At 34.2% G+C, this 20,130-nt stretch overlaps 1 protein-coding gene across 1 annotated transcript; it reads right to left on the bottom strand.

Moving 5' to 3' along the window:
• Positions 1-17,128: 17,128 nt before the first annotated feature.
• Positions 17,129-19,830, bottom strand: LOC122308974 (protein PLASTID REDOX INSENSITIVE 2, chloroplastic). Its single transcript, XM_043122270.1, has 3 exons — positions 19,495-19,830; positions 19,169-19,264; positions 17,129-17,579 (listed from the first exon to the last, which is right to left on the bottom strand). The coding sequence occupies exons 1-3, from the start codon at positions 19,762-19,764 to the stop codon at positions 17,388-17,390; spliced, it is 558 nt and encodes a 185-aa protein (XP_042978204.1). The 5' UTR covers positions 19,765-19,830; the 3' UTR covers positions 17,129-17,387.
• Positions 19,831-20,130: the final 300 nt, after the last annotated feature.

Here is a 20,130-nt window from a genome sequence, read left to right as displayed (position 1 = left end):
ATCGACAACAAATTGTTGCAATAGGCGACCAGACAGTAACAAAATTGATCTGACATTTTCTCTGATTTGTAACTTGTAGCAATAATATTCACGACACGAAATAATTGGATCCTTCCTTCTTCTGTTCAATGCTGCAAAAGTTGTAGGGGAATGAAACATTATAAAATTGGATGTCTATAAACTAAGTACAAAATGAGAAGATTAAGATTACACTATAACCTCGATGTTCTCTTCTAAGTAATTCTTCTGCTGATATTGATCGGTGAGGATCTATTGATCGGATTGTTTCGTTACTTGTTAATGTGCTTCCTCTATTGACCCTTTGAATGCCTTGGTGCCAACCAGTATCGCCAAGAGGAAATAACAACGGATACTGAAGTGGATCATAGCAGCCAAAATAATATTGAACTATATGACTTCCACCAGAATGACTAAAGACATAAATGTCTCGTCCTCTTAACTAATCTGCATCTTCATTTTCAACCCATATTGCTGCAACTTGTGAAGATGTCGGGACATTGAATACACGTTGATCTAGACCAACATCTGATCTTATATAGATTACTTGATTTTCCAAATTTGACAAATCACCAAGAGATCGAAAGAACAGAGAATATGGATTGATGTGAAGAATATCGATGAGTTGAGCTATAATTGATGGATTCATTCTGTCTGAATCAGAAATGCGATTTTCTAATTCATGCTCCGTATCATAGAAATACAATTGAAGATAAGAAGGACGACCATTTAAAGGGATTAAATCATTGATATAGTGATAGATCTGTCCCTGAGTTCGAAAGGTATAAATTCCTCTATTCCGTCTGCAAAGATCTTCATCGAATTTAACTCCAAAGGATATAAACGCGAACTTGTTATTATAAGTCCGAACATAGGTCTTAAAATGCGCAGATTCATCTGTGTTAGAGGTGAAAAGATCATAAAGTTGATCAGGGACGGCATTTGTGGCCAAAGAAATTGTCCCATCAGCACAACAAAATCCGTTTGTTTCATGATAGAATCGCTTTGCTTTACAATGTCTGCAACAAGGCACATACGGCAAAGAATATGCTTCAGATGACACGACTTGTAATAATTTCCTAAGTCCAGCAGAGCGGCGATGCCCCTCACCTATTGAGTTCAAAAGTGAATATAAGACAATAGGTGTAAACTCATCGATTGTTTTTTGAATGATTTGACCAAGGACACTACTGGAAGAGTGACAAGAGTTGACAATGGAATCAGAAGAATGAATAATATAATTATACTGGTTTCTTACCCCTACAAGGTGGCGATATACTTGTTTCAAAACTTGACTGTTCCTGAACAACATATGGAGCCTATTTGAATAGAATGTTCCCAAATTTCAATGAAAAAGAACAGAAGGATGTTTGAATACGAAAGATGACAAAATAATTTCAGGAAAACCTGTTGAATCAGAAACTGATTAGAGACGGTTGTTTCATCTATGTATATATTTCCTGATTTACGTGTAAGAAAATCCATAGAATGACTCGGACAATTTGAGCGATCTGTCACATTGTTTAATGATGAAGTTGCCTCTGAATCAACCACACAGAGATTTACACCAGGAGGAACACATACTTCATGAGATGAAATCAGTTCACCGATGTCAATATCAGAATGGAAAATTCGTTGTCTCTTTGACACCTTTTGTAGAACAGTAAAGTCTTGAATGATGTTTATATGTTGGACATCATCATTTGAACGTTCATCAATTGATATAGTCAGTTGATTACCATCAAACGAAGTTGAATCTTTTAATTGGAGAGAATCGCTGCTAGATGCCTTTTTTTTAGCATATATTTCTCTCCGTTTTCTACGGAGTTCTTCATTTTTCTCTTCTGGTAAATCTTTATACGGGATATTCTCCGCCCGTTGTTTTCTTTGATCTTCAAAAAATAGTCTCCAAACTTAACTTTTACAAAACTAATATTACTATTTCAAAACAAATGCTACATAACTTATTAACACAAGCTTACCACTACTCATTATGTTAACGAAGCAAATGATTCTTCCAAAAGTTGGATACTGTTCCACACAACCAAAATTAAATGAATAAATAATAATTGCTTAATGCGAAATCCATACCTCCATGATGCATTTTAAATGCTATAAACAATTTCGTTGATTCATATGTTGAAAAATACATACAACCAAATTATTTATACTTTAAATCAACAAGGAAATGAAGATAAGAAAATAACACATGAAATGGAAAAATACCATGAAAATGGAACTTATAAAAAGCATAGATCGATATCACATATCAAAATTCTTGAATAAAATATTTCTCAAAATTAATTTGCCATTCAAAGCAAGGATCCACAAAAAAATTATAAGTAGGGACCAGGCCCGTTGTTTTCTTTGATCTTCAAAAAATAGTCTCCAAACTTAACTTCTACAAAACTAATATTACTATTTCAAAAAAAATGCTACATAACTTATTAACACAAGCTTACCACTACTCATTATGTTGACGAAGCAAATGATTCTTCCAAAAGTTGGATACTGTTCCACACAACCAAAAGAATGATTTTCAATGAAGACCTTGTACAAAGATTTTTGTTTGGAACTTTTGAAACATAGAAGATGATTTAGTGAGAAAATGTTATAGGGTCAAAATCCCAAACACAACTCAGCACCATTAAAAAACTAATCAACATGCTGTGTTGTGGGACCGGCTTATTAGAGGCTGATTTTCTTAATCAAGGGTTAATCTTCCTACAATACTCGCAGAGAAAGATATTATTTAACGTACACGAAATTAAGAGCTTGTTGGCGCCGTTGGTGAATTATATATTGAGAAGTGTCGCGTCTAAAAGTTTCATAAAAATAAATTTCTAAATTAATATAATTTTTTAAATCTATTTTATAATAAAATTAATTTTACAATCTCATATATCATATCAAATTATATCAGCTTGTAAGTTTACTTTTGTATAATTTATTTATATATAAAATATTTTTCTTATATATATATATACATATAATATGTGTGGTGCATGATTAATTGGTCCAAAACAAAGAGCTAACAACTAAAGAAAAATAAATCTTAGGTCCAATCCAATTGACTTTTAGCACCAAAATGTGATGATGATCATGGAAGCAGCTAGCTAATTGCAAACCACCACGTACGTACATGGTCGATGGAGGAGGATGGGTTTAATTTCTTAGTGAGGGAAAGACCATATATATGAAAAAGCTGATGGGAGTTGGGAGGGTTTTAATAATTAAGGCAAATATATATTATTAAATAAAATCACTCAAAGCTTTGAGTGATTAATGATACATTATCAATTTAGATAATGATGAAGAAATATTATTTTATAAACTTTAGTTTATAAAATAATATTCTATCTTAATTCCTCTCAGTGTTTTATGCACTTTGATTAATTAATGATACCTTATCATTTTATATAATGATAAAAAAATATTATTTTATAAACGTTAGTTTATAAAATAATATTCTATTTTAATTTCTCTTAGTGTTTTATTAAAGTGTTTATTTTAAATAAAATACTTACGCGTTTTTAAATCAGTGTTTAAACTCATCGTTAGATCTTTTTTAAGATCCCGAAACGTAGGACTGATATTAAATACCCAGGCCCCTACCCTTTCCCTTCAGTCTTTTTCTCCTTTTCTTTTCTTTCTTTCTCCCTTTTCTCTCTCCCTCGTGAAGCTTCCAGCCGATCACTGTGCATGAACTTCCTCCACCGTTCGGTCTAAGCTCCAGACGGCGCCACCTCCAGCCGCCGTGCCTCACCTCCCTCACCGGCGTGTTCCTCCCTCACCGGCGAACACAACCTCACTGGTGGTGTGCTTTACCGGCCACCCGATCTCTCTCTTTTCTCTTCCAAACAAATGGGTCTTCAATCCTTTTTCACCTCTTTGGACCACCATACACGGTCGAAACGGCCACCAAGCAACACCAACGAAACCACCATGTCAAGAGCTTCCTCCCCATGTCCTTCTTTCTCCCTAACTCTCACTCTTTCTCTGATGGGTCTCCACACACACACGTTCGGTTGCACCGCCGTGCACCACCGTACACGGCCACCCATGGTGTTTCACCACCACCACCTTGTTCCTCTCATCACCACGAACTTCCCTAAGAAATTCCATGGCCAACGGAGCTATTTAGAGCTCTCACTCTCCCTCACTCTCCAAGGCCGAGAATAGCTTCAAACGGCCGATCCGCCGCCGTGAGCCACCGTATGGCCACCACCGAGCCACCACAGCTCCACCACATGTTCCTCTACCTTTCCCTAGCTTCCCATGAAGTTCTATGACATATATTATTAAATAAAATCAAAGCTTATGATCCCTAATGGAAAATAAGTAATGAAATTACGTACCCCGTCCATAACAAAAGCAAGCAAAAGATCTTTTAGCGTTCAAGCTTTGAATTTATGTGATATTGGAGACATATTTCAATAGCTAGCTTTCAAAGATTGGGGGCTCCCTTGTCTCCTTGGTGGGAAGCATATGTTTCATCATATTCTATTATTATTAATTATTAATAATAATACTTAATCAACGTGCATTGCATTTCGATTATATACTGAGGAGTCAATAGAATGGTAATCCAAATATTGTATTCAAATATATTTGAATGAAAGTCTGATGTATACTTTAAATCAACAAGGAAATGAAGATAAGAAAATAACACATGAAATGGAAAAATACCATGAAAATGAAACTTATAAAAAGCGTAGATCGATATCACATATCAAAATTCTTGAATAAAATATTTCTCAAAATTAATTTGCCATTCAAAGCAAGGATCCACAAAAAAATTATAAGTAGGGACCAGCAAAAAGAGATATATAATATATATATATATATATAAAGACACTTACAGGTCTTGAAATGAAAAATAGAGAATCTTTTATATATTTAGATCTCTTGATGAGGACAATTCTTGTTTAGACACAAAAGGCATTGTAAGTTTTAATTGTATTATATATATATATACATATATATACACAGGTAGATTATGTATAGACAGATTTTCCTTACCATAAAAAAAGAAATAAAACTAAGGAAATACGTACCTGAAACAAAAACCGAATCAGCTATGCGAGACCAAGTTAGAAGTGAACACAAATGAGCCATAAAGACCGTTTTAAGGTGCCTGTTATTCTTAATCATCCAGACGTCCTATCATCCTGTCAAACCACTGCTGCAACCAAATCTCTTTACGGATTTATGATGACTTATAATCTATTACTGTAGTCATATTTGTATGACATTTGCCTGATGAATTTTTGTCGCTTTTCATGTTTGTTTCCTATAAGGTAGGCCAGTACGTACGTAGTGCAATAATTCAACATCGATCATGATAATGATTCCATATTTTTATAACTATTATTATATCTATATGTAACATATTTTTTGCATGAGAATAATGCTTTTACATATCATGGATTATTTTGAAACTTATCATGGATTATTTTAAGAAGTCTTTATAGTGAAAATATCAAAAGCAAAGGAACATTCATATCTTGTGTGTACAAGCAGGATAGATATTGTCGGGGTAAAACGAGATTGATATGAGTCATGATTGATTTGAGAAATTACGTGCAGCTCCCGACCATGGGGCTATATATACATAGGATTTATATACCACGTACCCCCCATTTACCAAGCTTAGGATTTATTATATATATTAATAAAAAATTCAAAAAATAAATATATATATTTTTATTTAAGTAGAGAGTCTTTTATATATTTAGATCTCTTGATGAAGTCTGTAAATTGATATATTAAAACTTAGTTCAATAATTTATTTCAAGAAGTCGATGTCTAATGTCAACAACTAAGTTAATTTATATTATATAGATGTATATATATTAGCTATACATGATGATGATAAGATCAAAACGAAACGATCGATATATATCAGCTCTTTGTCTTGTCACGTGGCAAGGCCAGCAGTTACATTGTAGAATCAACCGCCCGTTTTCGAGATCAAATAATATTATATTAAAGTAATAGATTATAACTTTCGATATATTAAAACTTGATATATTAAAACTTAATTCAATAATTTAAAATGCATGGGTGTGTGCCAGCTATTGATGCTCTCTGTCATCAAATAAAATAAAATAAGTGAGAAGATGCGATTAGACTCGGCAACCGAACAAAGCATCTTCACATGGCATCAACTCCAGAATAGTTTCATTGTCACATGATTTGAAATTTAATCATAGACTAAAGGTATACAGTAATAGATTATAACTTTCGATATAGTACGTACAACTTGTAAAATTAAATTGCTAAATATAAGAGAGAGGCCCCAGGAAAAAGGTGACACGAAAAGTAAACAATCCAATTGTGATCTTGAAGCTGCCTCAAGCTTCCATAATTCAAAGTGTCATCCATCTGTACATAACTTCTTTTTTTTTTTTTTGTTTCAATCAATCATTTCTAGCAAGTATTGTTGCTGTAAACTTTTTAAGCGGACATAATTTAATTTAATTAATTAAGTAGTAGGTAATTTTAAATAAACTTATATCTTAATAAAATGACAAAAAAAGAATGTTAGGATAAAACTGTCAACCTATATTTTTAGCAAAATATTATAATTTTTTGATATAAAAATATTAATGATTTTTAGAGCTAATTAATATAAAAGTATATATTTTTCTTGCATAACATGAATAATAATTAATAATTAATTGAGATGATCATGATCAGTTTATTTCAATTTCTAACCAGCACGTTTTCTAATCGAATAGGGTCCACTCAATTATTCGATCCCATCTTATAAAAAGTATCAGTTACTATTCACGTGTCGGGAAAGAATCCAACATTTATCCAATATATATATATATACAAATGTGAATGCTCTACATTTCTTTTAGAAATTCGTTCAAGTTATTTTTATCACTTTTCAAGATCATGTTTACATTGTAGTCTTCCTTTTTTGTTTTGTTTTGGCTTGCTTCGGCCACAAATCATGCGAAGAATAGTACTGGCAATTACACCGAACTTCTTGCTAGCTTTCTGTCTTATTGCCACACCTCTCTTTTTATTATTAAAAATTTATTATTTTTATATAAATTTTATATATTTTAAAAAAAATGATATTTAGACATTCTATATAGACAAATATTATTAATGTCACCTTTAATTTTAAAGGGGAAGGAAAGAAATTCATGTATATTTATTTCTTAGTTCCATTTAAATAGTGAGTTTAGATAAAATTAATTGAGATAAAAGTTAAAAGTTGAATATAATATTATTAGAATAGTATTTTTTAATATTATTATTATTTTATAATTTAAAAAAATTAAATTATTTATTATATTTTATGTAAAAATTTACAAAAATTATAATAATAAGATAAGATAAAATGAAATACTTTTACTATATACTTATTCAAACTACAGCTGTCGTGTGGGTACTAATTTGTAAGGTGGAACCCAACCAAAATCCCTTATATGGTAAAATTAATATATTAATGATATTAAAAGGATAAGTGAATGTTAGATAGATATAGCTGTATGCATGATTTGTGGGAGGCATTGTCTTGCCATGAGATCGAATTATTGGAATAAAAGGTCCAATTATTAATAAAGTAGAGGGTCGATTTGGATTGAAGTGAAGAGCTTTTTTATGGCAATATTGTCAATGATGGGCCCACAAGCGGGGTCATCCTCCATGCCAAGATTCCTAAAAACCAAACTCACATCTTCCTCATCCGCTTCGAATGCGTAGGCGTCTGTGAACCATTATAAAGTAAGCAATATTATTTCTTTCAGTGACAGATGGAAAATAAAAAAATGAGTAGTAGAAAGAAGAAAATCATCAATATTCGATGATCATCATCGGTGCCAAAAAAAATAAATTATAAATATTTTTTCCCGAGCCACTCCAAGGGACGTTTGCTTAGTGGAGGCAAAATATAAATGTAAAACCTTCCCATGAAAGTAAATAATAGTAATCAACAACACGTTCAGCAATCAGCAATACCGCTATGCACCGCTTAACAGCAGATAAGAGGGGTGAAATGCCCTAAAATAAAGAACATAAGAAATAAGTACATCTCATTCAGTATACTGAAGCAACTGAGGTTATTCATGTGAATCAACCTGTTTAGAAGGAGAGCAGCAGCGCTGTCACGATTGTTGATATCTTGATCTCGTGGAATTTTTCTAAATAACAAGCAAAGATTTGTAAAATGAGAAGCTTCAGTTGGGATTTAGAGAACATTCATGGAGGAGATGAATGAAATTATTAAATCTAAAATACCATCTCTTAAATACAATTAGTATTTCAGATTCATATTACGGTTTTGTAAGAAATTGTACATTATTAAAGGAGAAATAAAATAGAACACATAGAAGATCTAACAGAAGATAGAAACACAAATATGAATATTTGTGAAGTATTATTTTATTATCACAAAGCAAAATTACAGAAATTTGAGGCTCTTTGCCTCAATCTTTAAACGCTCTTGCTCTTCAAAAATCTGCATGCCTTTCCTATCTAAAGGAGTAGCCACTCGAAAAGAAGAGTTAAGCAAAGATTTTAAATCTCTGTTCTCTCGCTTTAGTGCTTCTATCTTCATGTTGGAATCCATAAGAAGCCGCTGAAGGATAGAAATATTCTCGTGGAGTTTGTCAACCCCACCAGTCCTAGATTGTAGTCACTGAGAATATGCGACAAGGGTTGATGAGTATCGGGTACCGAGACTCACAAGCTCGTAGATAATTTCATTATCTGACTTATTAGCCAGATCATTATTGGAAGAAGCAGAAACAACTGGTGAATGAGGTGCAGAATACCTCATATATTGGTAACGAGAAGATTGCTGAGCCATTGCAAAGTGAGAAAGTAGAAAGAGATTGCAGAGTAAGAATGCGGACTAATTTCAGAAAAGTGAAGAAGATGAGATGCGAAAGAAGATGAACTGAATAATTCTTTTATAGAGAAAATTATGATGAATCATCTCTCGTGAAGTATTTCTCTACAAGAGACAAGAGTGATGTAGTATCATAGCTGCGGCGCCTGACAGCTACAGAAGAGCAATGTAGTGTCATAGCTATGCGGCGCCTGACAGCTACAGAAGACCTGTAAAAATCCTACGGATCAGAGTTGTCTGGTCTAAAATAGAGGACCACCGCTCTTGTTAAGAGAGAGAGAGAGAGAGAGAGAGAGAGAGAGAGAGAGAGAGAGAGAGAAGTTAACTGCTTAATTTTGATGAATTCTTTACTAAGTATATTATTTAGAAGAACACTTAAAGGATATCATTTATATTTTTCTAAGGCAATCGAGAGTTTACCACTGAAACCGAAGATGTTAGACATGGGTACAGCTGAAAAAATCCCGGGAGGTCGAATCCGCACCGTTTTCCATCAGAAAACCCTCCAAACAGAGCAAAAAAGAGAAAACCAAAGAAGACAACGGCCAAAATCTCTTCGTACAGAGCTTTATCAACAAAAACGGAAACCCACATGCAAATTCTATGAGATAGGGCAAAAAAAAAGTAGAGAAAATAAGTGAGAGGAAAGAGAAGGTGAGGAGCAAAATGATAGGAGTCGGGGTGGGTCAATGGAAAACAGTTTTATTTCGTGAGAGGAATGTGGGAGGTTTGTGTACGTGACAATACACACAAGGGAAATCCACATGCAATGTATTTGTGCTGAGAAGTGGATTTCCTCCCACCAAATGAAAACCAGGCGTCCTTAAAGCGGTTTTCGGTTTTGCTTTTTGGTGATTCATGTGAATGAACTTGTTTAGAAGGCAATTTGTAAAACTGTTTTTGATCTGATATAAATATAAGATATATATATATACAAGGTTATACCACGTTACTTAATTTTTTTTTTCTATTACTTGAAAGTGTAATTGTAAAGAAAAATGTTACAATTATAAAAAGATTTTATAAAAAAAAATTTATAAATTAATATACTTTTATATGATATATTAAATCTATTTTATAATAAAAGTACTTTTACAATTTAACATACACTATTAAACTATGTTAATTTATAAGTTTAATTTTATAAATAAGATTGTTGAAACATTTTTCAATTCAACAATGGACTTTTTGGGAATGCAAAATATAAATTTTCAAATTATTTGAGAGTGAAAAATATACCTTTTGAAAGTAGAAAGTAAACATAATTTCTCCACAATAAAATAACAATTGAAGTTAAACAATAAAGCTTAAATATTTTTCCTTTCAAATAAATTTCCAAATGAACCCATCGATTGAGTTCCCTCCCTCTTTCATGTCCTTCTTTTTTTCTTTGATTCGTGACAATGATGGGGCACCATGCGTTGATGTAGCAATGCATGGCAAATAACATATATATATATATAGGCAAAGAAATGGATATCTTTGGGTCTATCGGAAGTGAAAGCTTTTTTTATGGCAATATCGTTAATGATGGGCCCACAAGCGGGGTGATCCTCCATGCCCAAATTCCTAAAAACCAAACTCACCTCTTTCTCATCCGCCTCGAATGCGTAGATGTACGGGTCCCTGGAAACGAAATAAGTATTAAAAAATACAGCAAGTTGATAAGGTAGCAGCTAGCTAGCTGTAATTAATTATGTTATTAGCTATACATGATGATGATAAGATCAAAACGAAACGATCGATCGATAGATCATGATGTTTTTTTTTTTTTTTTGTGAGGTAATATTATACGTTTGGTAGAACATATAATGCTTACCTACCCCTAGCCAATTCCGTGTTGATCAAGCCCCTAATCAAGTAGTTCACTCTTTTTTTTTTTTTTTTGTAAAACCCATGAATTAAAAAACATTAATGAAAAAGAATTTTATATTTTTAAGATTATTTTAATATTATAAAAATTATTATTTATTTCAAGTTTAAATTATTAAAATAAATTAAATTTTATCATCTGTATTATATATATATATATATATATATTCTTAACCTTTTAGCAAAAGAATATCTTATATATTTCAAAGAAAAAATTACTTACAATTTAGAAATTAATATAATTTTATATGATATATTAAATTTATTTTATAATAAAAGTACTTTTACAATTTAACATACACTATTAAACTGTTAATTTATAAATTTAATTTTATAAATAAGATTGTTGAAACATTTTTCAATTCAACAATGGACTTTTTGGGAATGCAAAATATAAATTTTCATATTATTTGAGAGTGAAAAATATACCTTTTGAAAGTAGAAAGTAAACATAATTTCTCCACAATAAAATGACAATTGAAGTTAAACAATAAAGCTTAAATATTTTTCCTTTCAAATAAATTTCCAAATGAACCCATCGACTGAGTTCCCTTCCTCTTTCATGTCCTCTTTTTTTTCTTTGATTAGCTAGTTAAACAGGGCCCGTGACAATGATAGGGCACCATGCATTGATGTAGCAATGCATGGCAAATAATATATATATATATATATATATATATATTTTATAGGCAAAGAAAGGGATATCTTTGGGTCTATCGGAAGTGAAAGCTTTTTTATGACAGGGTCGATGGATGGATACCTTTTTACAATATAGAGTGTAAAAACAAATTAAATCAAGAAAATGTTAGAAGAACCACCACTCCTTTAAGAAAAGTTTTTAACTTTTATAATCATAATGATTTTAAAAAAATAATATAATAATATTTAATTATAATAATATAATATAATTTTAAGACAGCCAAGCAACTCGCATCAGATATATTAATTATAATAATATAATATAATTTTGCATGATTTCTCATTTATCATCATGTCTTTAGTGCTCCAATTGTTGATGTAACATCAGTTGTTAATTGCATAAACCCAAAATTATATTTTCACATTGCCTCTCTCTCTGTCTGTCTCTGCCTGTCTCTCTCTAATAATAATACTTAATCCATCTCCGTTAAAATCGCTTATTTTTTGTTTGTCTGACTTCCCTCTCATTTTCTTGCTTATAGTGTCTTTTTGTTTGTCTGACTTCCCTCTCCTTTTCTTGCTTATAGTGTTCCTTTCGGCCTTCTTCCACATTTTTTTATCTCAGTCTCTCTCAACCTTACAGCTTCAGACTCTCTCTCTCTCTTATATCGCTCCCAATAGTATTTTGGTAGGGTCCCACATGCATGTGCATTTTTGTTGTCGAAGAAAAGTTTACGTTACTATTTTAGATAAAATATTATATAATATATATTATCATCACTCCCAATAGTATTTCGGTAGGGTCCCACATGCATGTGCATTTTTGTTGTCGAAGAAAAGTTTACGTTACTATTTTAGATAAAATATTATATAATATATATTATCATCATCAATATTGACATGATTTACTTCGTGGAATTTTCTTATCAGTTACTATTTTCTTAAGACAACAAGCACCACTTGCATTATCAACCTGATCCTAACTTCGAGTCCCTCACATTTATGATTCCTGTGGTAGCTTTCGCTTAACAACAAAATTAAGTGGTACCCATCTCTTAAATTTAATTTCCCCACTGCCTGAAAGAAATCACAGCGAAACCACACATTTGTGCCGTTTGGGACAGGTTAAAGAATGGAAAAAAAAAGAGTAGTGGGGGCAATTATTGAATTATTTCAATCTCCCATCACGTTTATATATGAAAAAGCTGATGGAAGTTGGGAGGGTTTTAATAATTAAGGCAAACATATATTATTAAATAAAATCAATAGCTAGCTTTCAAACATTGGGGGCCTCCCTTGTCTCCTGGATTTTTAGCTTTGTTACCCAACTTTCTATAGCTCATAAAAATAATCCCTAACTGTACTTGCTTAGCCTAAAAAATCATGTCAGTCTTCTACCTCAAATATCTTAAAATAAAGATCAGCCTTATTTGAGAGAATAAAATATAATTTACATCTTTTAGAAAATGAGAAAAGAAAATTAGGAGAACCTAACTAACTATATATAAATATACAAGGAGGAGAAATTGCATATAAAGTTCTAATACTGTTCAATACTAACCCCGGTAGTGGGTCTTCAAATCATTATTGTATTTCTATAGATCATCACAATAATATATAAGGATGAAGGTGAAAAACGTTCAAGGCTTTAATGCACATGATACGGGTTAAACACACACACACAGCTCTCCTTTCCATTTCATCGTCGCCCCTTTGACCGCCCGGTGCGCCGCCGTCCGAAGGCTGTGTTATACACCACCCCCACCATTCTCTTTCCCTCCTACCAGAGATCATCCCCACCAATTTTCAGAGCCATCGGACCAGCCGTTAGCCGCCACGAGCCCCTGGAAGTCACGGCACCTACCTGTTTTTTCTCCCCTGTCGCCGGTTGCTTTCGCAGCCCAGAACCGCCGCCGTCCGGAGGCTGTGTTATACACCACCCCCACCATTCTCTTCCCCTCCTACCAGAGATCATCCCCACCAATTTTCAGAGCCATCAGACCAGCCATTAGCCGCCACGAGCCCTTGGAAGTCACGACACCTGCCTGTTTTTTCTCCCCTGTCGCCGGTTGCTTTCGCAGCCCAGAACCGCCGCTCTCCGGCGGCGTGGCCTACACCACCCACCCAGTTTTCTTCCCCTCTCACCGGTGAAGATTCCCACCAAGTTTACCCTCCATCCGAGCCACCGTTAGCCACCACGAGCTCCTCCAAGCCATACGGTTTTTCACCGATTCCGGCACCGTCGCACCACCTCCGGCCACCATCTCTTCACAGCTTCTTCCCCTACCTCTTGCCGACCAAAACCACCCATTTCCGGCCTCGATCCGTTGCCGGAGCAGCTCCCACGAGCTTAACTCCGTTCAGCCCCTTTTTGGCCTTCGACCGCCATTTCCACCACCACCCACGGCCAAAACTCGTTTCCCTTAGTTTCAAAAGCATCCTTAGACCATTCCCTATCAATCCCGAGCTTTGATTTGTCCCCATTCAAAAGTGGGTATTTTACAACCCACGGCCACAGTGAAAAGCAAAACGGTCACCGTAAGAACCACCAAAAAGTTTAATTTTGGGAGAATGAAAAAAGCGGCGAGTGAGAAAACGTGAGAAATGAATACCGGGTATCGTAGATCGATCGTCGTGGATTTTGCAGGTGAGCAATCTTCTGGTTAGTAAAAAGTTCAGACTTTTCGGTGGGGTGGAGTGGATCTTGAAGTTTTGGCAGAGAGCTGGGTTCGTGAGCTTCAGAGAGAGAGAGAGAGAGAGATATATGAGAGAAGAGAGAGACAAAGAGAAGAAGAATCGAGAAAAATAGAAAAGTAGAAAGAAAAATATAAAGCAGCCAACCTTCTGACACAGTTACTAAAGACCAAAAAATCCTTATATAAACGGACACAAAGGAAGAAAACAAAAGGTTAAAAAAGTAACTATGCAATAAAAACAGAAGAAGAAAAACGGAACGCAACAATTTACCGCTCATTCCTGTAGAATACTGTAGAAGCGCGATAGGCGCTTATTATTATAGATAGATATATAATATCAAGGATAAATACATTTATAAACATTTGATCATATACACTCATATAAGAAGTGTATAGTGTAACTTATATAGAGTATGGTAGTATAGTTAAATTCAATATTATACTAAATGTGTTAATTAATATAAATCTTTCTTATAGAATAATGTACATATACTACAATATGAATAGACAAAAGTCGGGCACTCATAGAACTTAATGGGCAGAAGGTGCACAAAAAGTGCGGCATGGGCTGACTGACAGCCGGTTGAAGGGTCATTTATGAAGGTTTTTAATATTTTAATTATTATGTTTCAATGTTGGTTTTAAGTTGTAGTTAGGTAAAAATAAATAAAAATAGACTATTAGACTTATTGTCCATAGCAAGTTTGTCCCTGCTCCATAAATAAAAATGGAGAATGAGGGTTTCTCCCTCTCTTCCATTGGACGAGGAGGGTTTTCTCCTGCTCCTCCTTTGGAGAGAAGGGGTTAGATGTATTTTCTAAGACAAGTCAAAATGGATACCTCTGTTGTTTACAGAGTCTCGCATCTCAGAAGGTCTTATCACTAGATAGTTTATTTAAAATTCAGACAATGTCAGCCACAAAAAAATTTATGTGCGAGGAAGTCCCAAACAGATAAATAGTTTGACTTGTAATCAAAGTTTTTTCTCTGTATTTATTAGTCACAGTTATAACTTCTTTCATGAATGAATTAAAGTCTATTTTTCATAAAAAATAAAAAAATAAAATAGTTTTAATATATGTAACCATTATATTATCACTAACATATATGATAATATGATTCTTATAAACAATGTAGGTATACTATAATAGTTTTACTACAATTCTTATTTTTTGTCGGATATCATTTTTATATCTAGACAATTTTTTTTTTAATTTATTGGTTTGTTGTTCCAAACTTGACTTCTTAGGGGCACGACCTTCCTAGTACATCGAAAAAATCAGACCAAACCGGTAAAACCAAACTGAACCAATAAAACTAGAATGACTAGTTTCAAGAATGAATTGGTCTGAAATCATTTCTTCAATTTTCAAAATTAGTGTATATCAGTTTGGTTATAAAATACGACTAAAACCTGATTGAATTAGATCAGTTACACTCTACTTACTTGACCAAGGGTCCATAGTGTTTTGGTTATTCTATTGGTGGACATTTCCTGTGCTTGTTCTTTCTTTTTACTAAATTTTCTATGTATAACGATATTTCTTTTCATGGAACAGTTTCAAGGTTTGAGGAAAGTAAAAAACCAGAACATGTCCGACTTGTATGAATAGGCAAAGAAACAGATGACCAAATTTCTTTCCTTGGAAATAAATAATGTCTTAAGGGTATGTACAGCTGATTCTGCTCTTGTTTTTAATGCTATATGGTAGTTCTTATGGGCCCTGTACAGCACATTATAGACAGAATCCTGATGGTATGCTATACACAGCTTTGAACCTTTGCCCCCACTTATACGAGAAATTGGAGTCACTGATATTGACATAAACAAATAGTTATCAATAAACCTTCTTGAACATTTCATGCCGCTGTTCCTATTGAGTCAGTTCAATTCTTGTAAGGTACAGCTTAAAAGTAACCATGATTGCCTTCTATATTGGTTGTTCACTTATAACAAAACGGATGTTATACGTTATAGCACCCAGCCAATTCTCACCATCTTCATCAAGTCCCCCTTGGCATTCTTTTTGTTCTCTTCATGCTTTTGACTTCGATTTTTGTTACAAACATTTACTTCATTCCTTGTGATAAGAATCATGTTACATGCGCTGCTATGTTCTTGCTTCTTTTTCAATAAACATCCTGAAATTGCCATTTTACCTCTCCAAGGACCTAAACTCTGACGCTGATGCTCAAGCAAACTTGGCAGTTGGACTTGCTGGTGAGATCCTCTCAGAATTTGTACGACTTTTGTGGCTTTTAGTTTTTATTCTAGTTATTGACTATGGTGTGACCTATCTACTGCTACAGATGATCATGTCCAGAGTTGGAGTAGTAGACTAGTAGTTCAAAGGTAGGCTGCTGGATACTTTTGTACGATAGATATGTCCAATACGATGATAGGTTTGCCTTAAACCTTTGGGCTCTATTTTGCTTCATGTAGATGACCTGGCTATTTTACAATTAAACCCTGAAGAGTGTAGGATTTCTGGGTTTAGAACTCTCAGTCACTGCCACAATGAGCTTATGTGATTTGGTGGTTTGCAGTTCTCGTTTGTTTGGGCTTCATATCAAGAAGCATCAGCATGATCTCCGCACTGTGACTAAATTGACAGCATTTGTTAATGTCCTGGCAAGAGAAAAGTTTAGACAAATTTATTCAGCCAACATGAAATCCGGCACACGGATAATGTCAAGTTTATTTGTATTATTAACTGTAGTAATAATTGTCATTTCAAATTGCGGTTAAAATCTCTCGGTTATTGTTCTTTTCATGTCCCTTTTTCAGTATGCCAGTCCATTAAGGCGGCAAATTCATAGAATGGCAGGACATGCAATACACTCAGGATGTGGATCCTAGCTATGGTCCCCAACCTAAGTTGTATAGCATGAAAAGAAATATAGCATCTACATTAAAATTGTCTCTAGAGTTGATTCTAGTGTCGGCAATATTTTAGACTTGTGGATTCTGTGTTGAAAATGGTCTATTTTAGAGAAGCAAGGAAAATGCAGCCTTGCTGAGAAACAGAAATGATCAAACCATATCCACTGGAAATTGAACTGCTTCCGTAAATCCATCAGTTTTCTCCTATGTCCATTAAATACAGCATAATCTGCACAAATTTCACCAGTCATCTTCTCCACTCCTAGACATGAACATTAAAATATTATCAAAATCACTAGATCAGCACTAAGAAGCAAAAACTTTTTTTTTGATAAATCTAAGAAGCAAGAACCTATACGGATAATACTAGTGAGATAAAATTGAGCCCCCATGAGAGGCATTTTGCTTAATCACTATCACCAGTCCAGTCTTTCCAGTCCTTGTCAACATATTTTTGAGCCCATTTGACTGCTGCCCGTGCAGCCTGTGGTCCTCCAGGCAATCCCCGTTCATTTACAGCGTCCGCCATTTCAATAAAAGGTAAGACCAAGAGAGTACCAGGACCACCGTAATGGGTGTGCAAAAAGTCGTTGAATATCTGTTAAAAATATTACCACAGGCAACATAGTTTAGTACAAGTATTGCTTCCACAAATCAGTTCATCATGTGCATCAGTAAGCCTACAAGTTTGAGACAACCAAAATATCCATGCACACACAACACAATATACTAGGAAAGTAGAGGCTCAATATTATCTTTTCTGGTTGAGAGAAAGTATGCTACAGATAATAATTCAATGGAGGATCGATCCTACAAATAACTTCAAGAACAATATATAATAAAACTCTTGATTTTGTGTTGGCTAGGACTCATTTTGCAACCATTTGTGCAGGGAAAAATTCCACTCTTCCAATGTCCTAGAGATCGCCGAAAGACACTGTTTGACAATAACACATACATTGATTAACATTTTCCATTCAACAGCAAACTTATAACTGATTTTATTCCTTTCATCAGTACATCCAGTGACAATTTATTTTACCCTTATACTATACCTTTCTACTGTAGGAGTCTCTGTATATCCAAGTTTTTGTAGGGCTAATCAAGCTATAAGCTTAGATAGTTTCTTTCTTGCTTTCCAACTCCTGCCACCCCCTTCCCCCTTTTCCTTTCCATCATTTGATAAGTGCAACAAATTCATAAGGTAACCTGTGGCATGCAGCAGGATGACTACAAATTTTAACTGAAAACCAGGCTCGTGACCCAAAGATAGTGGGTACTGCTAAAGCAAGCAAACTAGCATCTGGCATGCTTGTGAATCAAGTTTAGAATTAGTAAATCATATTTCCAATAATAAATGTATCCTATTTCAAGCCTGTTACTATACTAGTGCTTTGTGTAGGAGCACTTCTATGCGATACCTTTGAATCTGTCATAAATAAAAGTGATCTCCATATCTAATGTTTAGCACTATGAAGATTTAACCAAGTTTAGCACTACGAAGTTCAGAATCCCTGGATCAGTATCAAATAAAAGTGACCATCATATCTAATGTTACCTAAGGAAAGACCCCTCATAATTGGGTCGCTTCTATGTGATCGTACGCAATTAAAGGCAATGATGTCTTGCTAGTCACCAGCCCTCTCACACGAAGTACAGCTCCAACACTAGATGGTTTTGTACGTTGTGACACTGCTACTCAAACCAATAAATTTATTTCATTTGTCCCAACAAGTTCGCATATGAACCATTTTCTTTTTTTTTTTCCCCAGTAAAATCAAATAGGGGAAAAAAAGAAGAGCCTAAAACTACAGAAAACCTTTTCCTAAGAACTCTTACAAGCTACTTTCACAGCATAGGTAGTATTAAAGTCAATGAATGTGGAGAGAAAGTGAAATCTAAGCGAAAGGCATTGAGAAATCTAATATTCGAGGACAAATAATTGTGTTTTATACATGGAAAAGCATCTTCAGTCTAATATTCAGTTGTGTCACGAATATCCTCGCTTTTTACATGTACATACGTACATAGGTGCATATGTCCACACGTTTTTTTTAATTGGCACGGGTGTCAAGAACAAAATCCCGATTAATTCGTCCACACACATATATTAGTATAACAAGAGTAGGGTAAGCGTATAAATAATTCGCCGGAAATAGAAGCAGAATAGACAGGGAAATTGTATACCTCAGTGCAGATTCGTAGCACTTCTTCAACTGAATCTCCATAAATATCTTTCTTTTCGAGCTTCTTCCGGAGATGGGTCCTAAATTTTTCTACCTCCTGAACCCAATTTCAATTTTTCGTTAAAAAAAAAAAAAAAATCTCACTCCTGGTACTTAGGTTAAAGACGCTAAAAAACATAAAACAATATTCCAAGGGGGAAAAAAAACACACAAAAAAAAAAAAAATATATATATATATATAAAAACAACTTTAAATAATATGATGATATGTGTATTGTAATCGAATTCAAACTTGTTATACACGTTGAAAATGGAGGAGAGACTTACGGCAACAGCGAATTCGGGAATTGGGTCGGGAAATTTGTATTCTGTAGCTTTGCAGATGTGCTTGGCGGAAGAGGAAAGCGAAAGTGGTATGCTTTGTGCTCTTCTACTCGATGAAGGATATGAATATGAACATTCGACTCGAATACCACTTGGGCGACTGTATGCCAAGGGGACTGAGACCAAAATACCAGAAGAAGAAGAAGAAACGAAAGGGAACGACGAGTAAGAGATTGTCGTGGGAGCAACGCCTATTCTCCAAGTCCAAGCCATCTCTTTCTCTGCCTTATCCGTCTCCTCTGCCGCTGTGTTGCTTAAACCCTGAGAAGAGGGTTACACAACAGTACAGTGGAAATAATTATGTCGCGCTTTGTTATCAGTTTGGTCCCTCAACTTTCCAAAACTTTCAGTTGACACTAAAAACTTTGAATCGCTGTCAATGTTTGCCCTGAGATATTACAGATTCACCCCGATAATTGTAGTTGAATATAAGTATGCCACCCCTCAGTCGCGGCGCGAATTATTTTAAGAGCACACCATATGCAAGATCTGACTTCATCATCATGATGGTGACGACAATGTGTGCCTTCCACCAAAAATAAATAAATAAATAATTTAGTAGGTTATGTAAAAGTAAAT

Source organism: Carya illinoinensis, chromosome 5 (genome assembly GCF_018687715.1).
Source record: "Carya illinoinensis cultivar Pawnee chromosome 5, C.illinoinensisPawnee_v1, whole genome shotgun sequence".
Taxonomy (NCBI): Eukaryota; Viridiplantae; Streptophyta; class Magnoliopsida; order Fagales; family Juglandaceae; genus Carya; species Carya illinoinensis.
This window is presented reverse-complemented; position numbering and strand designations above follow the sequence as displayed.